Source organism: Vipera berus (genome assembly GCF_964194415.1).
Source record: "Vipera berus genome assembly, chromosome: 17".
NCBI classification, from domain to species: Eukaryota; Metazoa; Chordata; class Lepidosauria; order Squamata; family Viperidae; genus Vipera; species Vipera berus.
In genome coordinates this window covers 4159943-4172439 of record NC_138220.1, presented here as the reverse complement: position 1 = coordinate 4172439, position 12497 = coordinate 4159943, and the positions used below count along the sequence as shown (strand labels likewise).

Below are 12497 nucleotides of genomic sequence, written 5' to 3'. Positions count from 1 at the left end.
CTCTACCCTCAACTGAGCGGACTTCTCTAAAGGACCCTAACCCATAGGTTAAGGGGGACGCCAGCCCAGCAGCCCCACAGACTAAAGCTAGAATCCTCTTTTCAGCAGGGAGTCAACCGTCCCCCCCAAACCAGGAGTTTGCGTGGGGACAACCAGGGAGGGCCTCGATTTTGGCAGATCTATCGAGCTCGGCCTCAGTGAAACCCACTCAAGGCTTCCGTCTTCTCTGCTCCAACTTTGGGGGTCCGTTCATTACAATCTGAGCACCAGCTTGCAAGGACTCATTTTGCACACCTTGGGGTGTCTGTGTGTGTGTGTGTGTGTGTGTGTGTGTGTGTGTGTGTGTGTGTAAAGAAAGGTGTCCGAAAATGCGACGTCCCGCTGTACAGGTGGGAGTTTGCGTTGCCCTAAGACAAAAACAACAAGCCACAGATTTGTGTTTTGACAACAGGGGACCTGTGGTCAAAAGTATTCTTGGAATAAGTATTGGTGTTCTATTTTTTTTATTTTTTATTTTGGTAAAATGCCGCTGTTGACTTTTTTCAATGCAGGCAAACACCGAGAGAACGTGCTTGTATGTATTTTTGGAATTTTTTTTAGACAGCCCCAATTAAGACGCGTTTGCTTCTTATGAGCTTACAGGCTTTCTCAATCATCATATATTCCCATCAAATTGATTTGCTGCCCAGTTCAAGGTGACTCGCCGCGTTTTACGGTGTCCTCACGACTCACAAGGTACCACAGCACACGAGCCGTGCTCGCAGAACGTAGTTGGCCACGCTTTGCTTAACCGGGTTTGCTCCATTATAACAAACTGTAAACTAACGATACAGGCTAGACTTCTACAACGCTTTCGGCCAGTCGGCTGATAGTTGTGTGTATTAGCCTCTCAACCCTAAACTATGGTTTACTCAGCCCAAGAGCTGAGATCGGGGCTTAGCAGGTTGGATTAAATTAATTTTACACAAACACATCTAGTTTTCACTGGACCGGGCAGCAGCTGAGGGCAATCCTAAAGAATTGGGGATGCTGTGGAAGAAATGAACTCTTTATGGACCATTCACATGTAGCAGACAAGCCAAAGCCCTAAAGAAACCACGGTCTCTAATTGCTCTGGCACAGCTTCCCTTGTGGGTGGAAATGGCCAACCTGACGGGAGATATTTCTCATTCAGCACATCCAAAACCAAAAATCTTGGCTGGCCGGCCAGCCGTCTCCCCCCCCCCCCCGGCTAACAAGCCAGAAACAAAAGCCAATTTTTCTGAAGTCGTAATGGCAACGATTTACCGCCGGCGTGCAAGGCATCCATTGTGTGCAAGGCTCGTTTCAAAGTATTATTAATTCACAAAGCAACTTGGGATAATTTGGCACTTAGGGAGGAGGAGAAAACAAAAGCAGTTCTCATCCTGCCAAAAGGGTAAATGTTTTTAATGACGGGTGAGAGAGATTTGGAAATTGGACGCCGAGAAGGGGCGAACGGGGAGAGGGGTAAGGACCTTGAAGACAGGAAATGCAAACAAGTCACACTCGTTTCTAGAGTACCTTGACCCAAATGGCACCCAAGAAAATTCCTCTTCCTCCTCCTCCTCCTCTTCCTCAGAACTGTCTCCAGAGACATCGGAAATGGCAAGGAAGAGGGAAAAAGGGCTGTCGTACATACTAGTATAACGAAAGCAGAGGGGGATGAATGAATACAAGAGAATGGAGGGGACACACACACACACAGACACACACACAAGCTTGTTTTCTATTAAGACCGTCTTCACTGCAAGCATGCGGCGAGTTAATTTTGGGAAATCAGCCGCTCGAGTTAGAGGTGCAACAGAGTTAAGGCGTCTCCCGGCAAGCCTTGGAGCTAAGTTGGCTGTCTTCTGGGAAATTTACAAACGGCAGCACCCAAAGAATTTATGGTAAAGGTAAAGGTCCCCCACACACACGCGTGCTAGTCGTTTTCCGACTCTAGGGGCCGGTGCTCATCTCCGTTTCAAAGCCGAAGAGCCAGCGCTTGTCCGAGGACGTCTCCGTGGTCATGTGGTCGGCATGACTAGATGCCAAAGGCGCACGGAACACTGTTACCTTCCCACCGGAGCGGTCCCTATTTTTCTACTTGCATTTTGATGTGCTTTCGAACTGCTAGGTTGGCAGAAGCTGGGACGCGTAACAGGCGCTCACTCTGCTACGCGGCACTCGGGATTCGACCCGCAAAACTGCCGACCTTCTGATCGACAAGCTCAGCGTCCTTACCCACTGAGCCACCGCGTCCCTTGGAATTTAAAGAAGGCCCAATTCCTGAGTCAATGATTGTTGATCTTAACAGTAACGGTTGGATGTAGTGGCCAGGGCCCTGATCTGTCTCCTCCAGCTGATTGACATCAGGAGGGAACCTTTATTGCCAGGGGCCTAAGAGCCTTGAGGAAGGTACACAACGTTGTCCCATCACTAGCCGGACACTGAGAACGTCAGCTGGTGGAGGTTTTCCAAAGCTGAGGCCCAATTTTTCCCGAACTTTTTCAGCGATTCCTCTTCGCTACTATGGAAAAATCCACTGGCCAAACTCGGAGACTCAAGAATAACTCGGGAATTCTCCAGGAAACTACAGGAATGGTCTCTCCCAGAGCAGTTTAGTGGTTTCTTCCTTAGCCAGAGAACGATTATGCCACACCTTTGCTCCAAAGCAGGGCTGTCCGAGCTTGGCAATCTGAAGAGCCGTGGACTTCATCTCCCAGAATTGGCCAGGCAGCACAGCTGGCTGGGGAATTCTGGGAGTTGAGGTCCACAAGCTTTCAGTTTGCCAAGGTCGGACACCCCTTGCTCTGAAGTCTGTATCTTCTCCTGCTCTATCCTAAATATTGCACATTGGTTGGCAAGCCAACTCTCGCTTGGTCTTCAGTCCAATGAGTTGGGGAGCAGGGCCATCCCACCAGTCCTGAAGACCGTCACGAAGGCGTACTCGCTCAAGCGGCAGGTTGGCACGTTGATCAATTTATCCTCTCTCCCTTCCTCTTCCTACGTGCCAACCTGAAATCCTGTGAGATCCCTGGGCTGAAAACCAGAACAAAAAAACTTCTCTTGGGTTAGTCAAATATTTCCTTCCTTCTTCTGCACCGTGCTGGGAAAGGCCACGGATCTTGCAAAAAAAAACAACAAACCCACACAGGTTCCAAGTCAGGGTTAGCTCAGCTCAAACGCCGTTAAGGAAAGCAAAAAACCGGAAAGCTCATTTCGAAAAGCGAACAGATTAGCCGAAGCCTTAAAAAGATGCTCTTCCAAACGCTTAGCTGCTCACTGCAACCCAGCAAGACACACACACACACACACACACACACACACAAAGAAACCGCAAATTCACCCAGCTGCAAAAGGTACCTAGCGGGCATCCTGCTTGGAGAAGAGGTACGACTGCTGCCCAAATCGGAGAAGAGGGGCAGGGTGCCGGCTACGGGCCTAGCCCTGGACGAAGTGACCCGTGCGGCTGGAGGACTGGGGCTTACGCCCGGAGGAGTCGAAGAGGCCGAAAGACTGGAGGTGCCCGCTGAGGGCGTGGCAGAGGGAGCGGCCAAAGTCCAGGGGTGTGCCACTGTGTACGGACGGTACCGTGGGGAGGAGGGCTGGGCACTGGGCAGCCCAGCCGGCAGGAGATGGGGGCTGACGGACAGGGAGGACGCGGGGAAGGGAGCCACGGGGCTGGGGGAAGAAGGGAGAAAGGAGCCAGCCCAAGGGGAGTGACTTGCGATGTTGAAAATGGGAACGGGGCTGCTTCCGTAGAGACTGCGGTCAGCCAAAGCGGGAAGGGAGGAGGAAAAGAAGAGAAAGATCAGAATTGACAACAGGGAAGACCAGGAAAAAATAATAATAATAGAGACGATGTAGGGGGGAGAAAAAGCAGCCACTCGGTTGAAATCCTTACACCAGGGACGGGGTGCCTCATAAAACCCTCCGGGATTGAAGTGCCCCCAAATGAGCGGCCTGCTCCATTTTAAGGGCGGACCAGTCGGGTCCCCTGGCTATCTGTTCAAAGGCCAATTCTCTGCCAGGGGGGCCAAATTCGCCCAGCAATACCACTTAAAAGACTTATATACCGCTTCACCGCGCTTTTACAGCCCTCTCCAAGCGGTTTACAGAGTCGGCCTGTGGCCTCCCAACGATCTGGGTGTCTTCATTTTACCAACCCTGGAAGGGTTGAGCTGGTCGGGATCGAACTGCCGGCAGATGGCTGAGTTAGCCTGCAGTACCGCCTTCTAACCACTGCGCCACCCCCGGCTCTTCGGAGAGCTTCACCTCGTGGCTTTTTTTACTCCTAGGTGTGATTTGTAACCTACCTGGATAAGGAGCTGGAGCCAAACGAGCCCACGTTGCAAAACACGGGGCTGGTTCCCGGGTTGGAGCCGGTATTCAGGACTAAGTTCCTATCGGGCGAGCGGGCAGCAGCCGCGATGGGCTGTGACGTGGCGGTCAAACTGGCAAAGGGGTTTTCTTCTCTCGACTGGGTGGACATCATGAGGACCTCCATCAGCACTTGCCCAATCAGGTCTTTGAAGTCCGAGAACACTGGGCGGGGAAGGAAGAGGAGGGGGTTACTTGAATCCACAGAGGCGTTGCAAGCTCAAGTTATTATGAAAGATAAGCAAAAATTCTGATTTCTTACCCACATCCAGAGGTTTCCTTACCGTCTTTGGGGCTCTGCTTGAACTGCTCGGAAAGGGAGGTGAGGAAGATGACGTCTCGGTCTCGGTCCTTCCAAGAGACCCGGAAAATCTTACAAACCAGCTGCAAGGCTTGCTCCTCCGAGATTTCCAATCCAGAAGGGAGCTCCTGCCGGGCGACACCAGAAAATACTTAATTTAACCTGGCCGGAAAAAAAATGCGGGCACAAGGCTTGATTGCCTGAAGGAAGTGAGCGTGTGACGCTTTTGCAAAAGTTGGTTGCCGTGTCAAAGAAGGCCACCCTCTGGCTCCCACTAGGTGGCGCTGCTCAAATTGAAAGGACCTGAGCTTGGAGCGAAGAGGATAGACAAGAATAGGATAGACAAGTGAAGCCGTTCAACACAGGGAGGGTCCATTTGGGTTCTCTGGCCACGTTGATAGCTCATTTTGCCATTCTGCCTCTCCGGACGTGTGTAGCCGTTAAGTTTCCCCACAAGCCCGGTGTGACCTCCTCACCTTATCGGACAGGCTGCGTTTTTCCCGCCGATCGCTCTCGTCCACTTCCATGTTTTCGATCCCCGAATCCACATCGACCTGGGACAAGCTGGAAAGGGAGCAGAGAACTCTTTCAAACCCTCTGAAGCTTGAGGCCGCTCCCCGTTCAGAAGAGCGGTTGCCCAAAACAGACGCTCCCAGCGTAGGAGGGCTGAAGGGAAAACCACCCGATGTGCAAAACAACAACAACAAAAACAACGCAATTGTGCCATTGGGATAACCAGCTGCCCAGACACTGCTTGCTTCAGAACAAGCCAACATGAGTCACGTAGGAGGACAGCTCCAGCACATTTCATTTCTCGCCCCCTCCCACGGCTTGCATTTTGTGTGTGTGGGGTGTCTATGCGGGGCTGCCAAGCAGAAATCAGCCCACGTGTGGGGAGAACATTTTGATTCTGCATCCCACCCACCCCTTAAAGCCATTATTCTAAGCTCTGGCTGGGTTTACAAATTCTGTTTATCTGTACACAAACTTGGATACGTTCCAGCCTTCGGAAGCCCCCCCCCCCCGAAAAAAAAACCTACAGGGAGAGCCTTAAGGTCCGCAAAATCAAATAAAAAAGAGCTATTCCTTAGTTTGATCGTTTTTCATTTCTTCCACGTGTGTTCTTCTCTTGCTGTTACATTTACTATCTGGATTCGGGATGGCCCAGATTTCCTTTTTCGACAATTTAAGCCTTGCCGTGGAGAATCTAAATCGTAGTATGGAGGTTGACAACCTCATCCAGGGAGATAGCCAGCAATCTGGGTTTGCTTTACCCATCAGCCCTGGTGGCGCAGTGGTTAGAATGCAGCACTGCAGGCTAAACTCTGCCCACTGCCGGCAGTTCGATCCTGACCGGCTCAAGGTCGACTCAGCCTTCCATCCGTCTGAGGTCGGTAAAATGATTGCTGGGGACCGTAGGCTGACTCTGTAAACCGCTCAGAGGGGGGGGGTCAAGCACTGTGAAGCGGCATATAAGTCTTAAGTGCTGTTGTTATCGTGTTATATCGTTATGGAAGATGGGCTCCACCAGAACGTAAGAGAGCCACTTTCCAGAGTGAAGATGGCTCGGCACCAGTTTAATAAGTTAAGATTCTCCTACAGCTAAAACACGACAGGTAAAGAAACACTGGTAGAATCTCCCAAGAGGTTACGCTGAGCATCACGCGGTAACGTCTCACCCAAGGCTGCCCAAGGGAACCGGCCTACCTTTTCTCACAGGAGACACTGTCGATGTCCATGCTCTGGGACCGAGACAGTGACTGGGACTGGGTTTCAAGGCTGTTGGACGGCGAGCTGCTGAGGGAACTCACTCCTTCGCTGCTCTGGCTACGATGGGCAACACCTTGGGGAAAGAAGGCAAGAAGGAAGTTACACGCTTAAAACTTTCCAGCGTGCCCGAGCCTGCAGCTGGAAGCAGTGGGAGAACACGGTGACCCTACCGCCCATCCTCGGAGAAACACACACACCCGCCCAGGTTTCAGACCGCCAGGCCAGCTTGCAGGAAGGCGGCAAATTTAATTTATTCGGCCTACTACGGCATAACGCATATGGACTTATGAGCCGTACAAGCAGTCCTCGGCTTACCACCATTCACTTAGTGGCCGCTCAAAGTTACAACGGCCCTGGGGGGCAAAAAAGGGGGGATTTCTAGGTTGACGCTGGGAAGTGTAGGATGCCAAAGTGGGAAACAAAACCTTAAAACCAATTTGTCTTCTCTTGCCTGTGAGCTGCTTGAATGTCAGTGACTGAAGTGGCATCAAAGCCTTTGTAAATCAATAATAATAATAATATGATGATGATGACGACGACAATGACAACGATGGTTTAGTGTGTGCCATCAAAACTATTTTTAAACCCGGTGGGAACAACTTAGCTCTAAACAGGCCACGCAGCACACTTTAACGGTGTGAATAAGATAAAAGGAAAGAGGGGAACTTTTTTTCCTCTAATTCGGTGCCACATCCCAATTAACCGAGCACTTAAAATGTTTTAGCTCTGGGGTGAACAGTATGTATGTCCGTGTGAGACACACAGAGACACACAGTGATTTGTTCTAAGAGCCATTTCTCCCCCTAACTCTTTCTAAACAGGTTCTTCTCCTCTCTGTCGACATGAACCTGACATCCAAGCCTGACAAACCGATCTCAGGTCAAATCTAGGGCCGGGCTGCCCATGGAGAAATCTTGATTGTTGTTATCGCCTCCCAAGGACGAGGTCAACGGGCTGAATGGCTGCTTAAGCAGACGGCAAGAGGGAAAGAGGGAATGAGAAGGCAAGCCACATGACGGTTCGGCTTGCCTGGCTAAGCTGCCAATTCCTTCGGCTTTCAAGGCCAGCTGTTCTGCAGGCTACAGCAATCTCTACCGAGGTGGGGGGGGGAGGAGAAGACGACGACTGTGGCTGTCAAAACCAGCCAGGCCGCCCGACTCTTGTATACAGACGGGAGCTGGCTGGCTCCTCCCATTGCTTCGAAGATGGCTTGTGTGGTTTTGGCTCAGCGTGAAATGAGCCACTGTAAGCCTGCAAAATCGGGCGGATGGCGGAAAACGAGGCTCGGACCCAGCCAGGATTGGATTCCGTCTCTTTAAACTGTCTTGCTCGCGTCCGCAAAATGTCTTGCAGGAAGGCAAGAGAGGCTTCCTCACAGCTCTGCTAAACCCAAGGCCTCACCCGTGGCCCTGAGGGAGAAGCCGTAGTTTCTCAAGAACCAGGGTTGACCCCCGCACGGGCTGGCACGGTTTTTTTTGTCATCCCGAGCTGTACCAAGCGGCATTAGCAGACGGTGGCTTACCTGAGGCGCCGATTGGAGAGGTAGCAGGGGTCATGCTGTGAACGTTGAGTCCAAGGTTGTGGGGTGCCCCTGGAGACGGCGCTGGGACTGGCTGCCCTGGAGGGTTCTCCCTCTGCGGAGATGTCAGCGGGGTGGTGGGCTGGGAAGAGGGCCCGCCGGCGAGCCGGGCAAGGCGCCTCCGACGGATCTACAATCAAACCAGGACACTGTGAGTTACTGCAGAGTTGCAGGTGGTCAGACTCAGAATCCAGCTGGAAGGGACCTTGAAGGCCTTCTAGTCCAGCCCCAAGAAGAAGACCCTATAACCATTTCAGACAAGTGACTGTCCGGTCTTTTCCTAAAAACCTCCAGGGATGAAGCACCCACAACTTCTGGTGGCAAGCCGTTCCACTGGTTAATTGTCCTCACTGTTAGGAAGTTTCTCCTTAATTCCAGGTTGCTTCTCTCCTTGATTAGTTTCCACCCGTTGCTTCTTGTCTTGCTTTCTGGTGCTTTAGAAAATACGTTGATGTACACACACACCCCTCCTCTTTGCGGCAGCCCCTCAAATACTGGAAGACTGCTATCATGTCACCCCCCCTAATTCTTCTCTTCTCTAGACTGGCCATACACAGTTCCTGCAACTGTTCTTCGTACAGGCCTTTAATCATCTTAGTGGCTCTTCTCTGCATTTTTCCCCGAAGTCTCAACACCTTTTTTTTTTTGTAAACGTGGTGACCAAAACCAGATGCAGTGCTCCAGGTGTGACCTCACTAAGGTTTATAAAGCGATACTAAAAGCTAACTCGATTTTGGTTCTATGCCTCCGTTTACACAACCAAGGATTGCGTACGAGCACAAGACCGGCTCAAGCTTAAGGGACCGTCCACTAGGACTCCGAGGTCCCTCTCACAGTCGCTGTTTTCGAGCCTTGAACAGTCTCTGCCGCAGTTTTCCAAACAGCCAAGGACTCCTGCAGCCAAGCCGGCCCATCTTGGTTATCAAGGTGGAAGGTCAAAGAGAGAATGTGTGGAGCAGTGGGCTAATGCCTCCTTAAGTAACACCAGCTGCCTGCAATTATTGCAGGTTCGAGTCCCACCAGGCTCAAGGTTGACTCAGCCTTCCATCCTTCCGAGGGAGGTCAAATGAGGACCCAGATTGTTGGGGGCAATTAAGCTGACTTTGTAATAATGCCGCTGGGGGGGGGGGCGAAAGCCCTAATAAGCAGGCACATACATAGAATGAAGGCTACTGCTAAGCTTGTAAGCCGCCCTGAGTCTTCGGAGAAGGGCGGGATATAAATGGAATTAAAATAAAATAAAATAAAAATATAAAAAGAGTTCCAGGTTCAGGAGGCAGCCGACAGCCTTCAAACAGCTTCAACCCACATCAACCCACAAATTCATCCGGCCTGGTGCTGGTGCTGTGGCTGGCCAAGAGCCATTTTCATTCCAGGAGGCCTTAAGCCATTCACCCAGCCGCCCCCTTCCCCGAGCGAGAGGCAAACATCGTTTTCCTGGAAATGGACAGAGCACACGAGGAAAACATGTGGCGGTGTTCATTCCACTGCTCAGAGGAAGCTCTATTATTAGAAGAAGAAAAAAAAGGCCCTCCTTACCGCCTTACGCAACAAAATCCAACATCCTGCTCTGATTTTCTCAAACCTGAAGAACTTCTTCCGGAGAAAGACTCGCAAAAAAAAAGGCAGCAGGGCTTTGCACAAGCATCTTTTGTTTAAAGACGCCTTTCGGCTCATGTCGCCTTACGCCCTAAAGCGGGCGAAAGATTTTCAAAACTCGAAATGCTGTTGTTTCCATCCTTTAATACGGACATTTCACAGGATAAAGTCCACGGGTCTTCCCGTTGGGGGAAGAGCTGAACTCGAGAGCTAAATTCACGACGGCTAACAGCAGGACCGTTCAAAGGTCGCAAAACGGGGCAAAATTCACTTAGCTGTCTCGCTTGGCGACAGAAATTCTGCGCTCCGTGCTAGAGAACGTGCCCATCGGACGTGGTACGCTACTACCCCCGACGTCGTCTTACCCTGGTTCTGAACCACTTCCACGTAACAGGTTTGATCTTTGTTCGATGGCTTCCCCGCCACGACTCCTGGGACCGCAGGAAGGTGACACCACATGAAAATGGGCGGGAAGCAGGGCTTATTTTGGACCCATGGGAAGGAATGAAGTGAGACCTGTCCAATCAGGGCTGGAAAAAGTGCTATCACTCCACCTACCAGCAAGGGCATCCTAACTATAACGACTAACCCAGAGCTTAAGTCTTTTTCCTCCAGTCCACTTAAATTAGCTACCCTGATGTATGTTATTTAAAGCATTTCTACTCTTCTTCTCACCCGAAAGTCTCCGACAGGGTGACTGACACGATAATAAAAACTAGACATTGCAGAGAAAAGGGGGGGAAAGGATGGAAAAGTGGGGGGAAACGGTACAACGTGACAGATATTACTGCATTTGCCACGTACGTCGTGTACATTTGCAAACACAGATGGGCTGATTTGCACGGAGCAACAAGGCTCTCCCCCACCCCACCCCACCCGGTGAAGTTTCAGACACCCTAAAAGACTGCAAAAGCAGGACTGGTTTGATTCAGATTCCCTTTAAAGAAAAGATCAGAATAGCCTCCAGGTAATGTCAAAAAACAGGATTCAAGTTCTCTGCACCCAGGAAAGAATGATCAATCAAACAAGGTCATTAATCCAGGCTTTCTATCCAAGCTTCGCAATATACTTGGAACTGGTCAGGCTGAAAGGGACGGCAAGAAAAAGGTGTTTTTCTTCACACTCAAGGGCTGGCATAACAATGGGCCCCTTTCATTCCATCCCTCCCCAGGCTCCTTGCTCCTTTGGCTTCCAGTTCACCCCCAGGATGCTTTTGGACTGTTGAGATTTTGAGGCGCCTGTCAGTTAGCCAGCCATAAACCAGCTTTCTCTCCGGTGGCTAGACGGAGATGGGCGGTGATTTCAGAAATCAAATCAAATCAAATCAAATCAGCCAACTATCCGTTTGCTTGCAAGGCCCTATTTAAACAGCGTCCGAGGTTGCACGACGTACAAAAACTGCATTGTGGTTTAGCACGAAGCGTGCCCAGAGGAAAAATAAAAACAAATGACCTTATTGAAATAGGCTAGACTGAGATTTAGTGTAGAGGTCTTTCCCTCCCCCCCCCACCGCCGAGTTGGAAAACCCCAACCTGCTATTCTAACTCCAGCCAGGATGTACCGGCATCCCTTCCTTTAAGCAATCCTATCTTGCTCTCTTTCGCAGCCTCTGGTTGAAAAGGTTTTCCTGCCTACCGTTCCATAGCAGAGAACAAGCACTTGGCAATGGGCCCGATGTGCGGATATAGGCTCCTATTACAACAGCAAATGCTTGGTAAATTATTACCTTCGTCCAGCAACAAACCACGTCATCTTGATGGTTTGGAAGAGGTGGAATGACTCTGCACAAAGATGCCTGTTGTTGACACCTGATCTCCCCAATGGAAAGATGATACAACCCAGCATATCGGGGAGGTTGTGTGTGTGTGGGGGGGACGAACACTAAAGGTGATCTTTTGCAGCTCTGCCCACAATGGCCAGGTTCTATGCACTAGGGGTGCCAATAATTTCCAGGTTAAACACACAGCATAAATCCCTTCCTGTTTACTTACTTTCCCCCCCCCCATATGATACCTTGAACATTACTACTGTCTTTCCCCTGAGAGTGTTCTTCAAATCACCTAATCTTGTGGTAATTCCAGTTGGTTGTGCAGGAATTCCACCACTCCAATAAATATGCCCCTTTCTGGAGTCTTGTAATTCTCTGGTCGGACAATCTTGTACTGAAAACTGAGAAAGAATTCCTAGGCGCCTTTGGGGTTCTTTTGGATCAGGCCCAGTGTGTCCCAAACAGAAATAACGGGGACCTAGCAAAGGTCGGTCTAACCTACTTTTGTAAGACCTTCCAAAGAAATCTTGTTATTTAGCTGGAAAATATCTCCCTCACCCCAACCACCCGGCAACCGAGATGCGTAACGAACAACCTCGAGAGAGCTTGGATCGGATCCTCACTACGTCTCCAACCCGAAGGCTGACTAGCATGCTGATAAATGTAAAAAGAAATTAAAATCTGTTTATAGCAACATCGCCGATAAATAATTAGGTAAAGGGTAAAGGTAAAGGTTCCCCCGCACACGTGTGCTAGTCGTTTCCGACTCTTGGGGCCAGTGCTCATCTCTGTTTCAAAGCCAAAGAGCCAGCGCTTGTCCGAGATCGTCTCCGTGGTCATGTGGCCGGCATGACTGGACGCCAAAGGCGCACGAAACGCTGTTACCTTCCCACCATAGTGGTCCCTATTTTTCTACTTGCATTTTTACGTGCTTTCGAACTGCTAGGTTGGCAGAAGCTGGGACGAGTAACAGGCGCTCACTCTGTTACGCAGCACTCGGGATTTGACCCGCCAAACTGCCAACCATCTGATCGACAAGCTCAGCGTCCCAACCCACTGAGCCACTGCGTCCTTAGATAAATAATTACCCATCGGTA

At 50.5% G+C, this 12497-nt stretch overlaps 1 protein-coding gene across 3 annotated transcripts in view; it reads right to left on the bottom strand.

Annotated features, from left to right (window-relative positions):
- The window catches only part of UBE4B (ubiquitination factor E4B), a 38445-nt gene that overhangs the window by 22279 nt on the left and 3669 nt on the right, over positions 1 to 12497 (bottom strand). For 2 of the 3 annotated variants that reach the window (XM_081341314.1, XM_081341313.1), the window contains exons 3-9: positions 7977 to 8163; positions 6392 to 6527; positions 5161 to 5248; positions 4668 to 4812; positions 4320 to 4548; positions 3367 to 3768; positions 1543 to 1659 (exon numbers count right to left, since the gene is read on the bottom strand). In XM_081341314.1, the coding sequence (XP_081197440.1) occupies positions 1543 to 1659; positions 3367 to 3768; positions 4320 to 4548; positions 4668 to 4812; positions 5161 to 5248; positions 6392 to 6527; positions 7977 to 8163 (1304 nt within the window). The remainder of the gene's footprint in view (positions 1 to 1542; positions 1660 to 3366; positions 3769 to 4319; positions 4549 to 4667; positions 4813 to 5160; positions 5249 to 6391; positions 6528 to 7976; positions 8164 to 12497) is intronic. The other variant, XM_081341315.1, reaches the window with a different exon arrangement.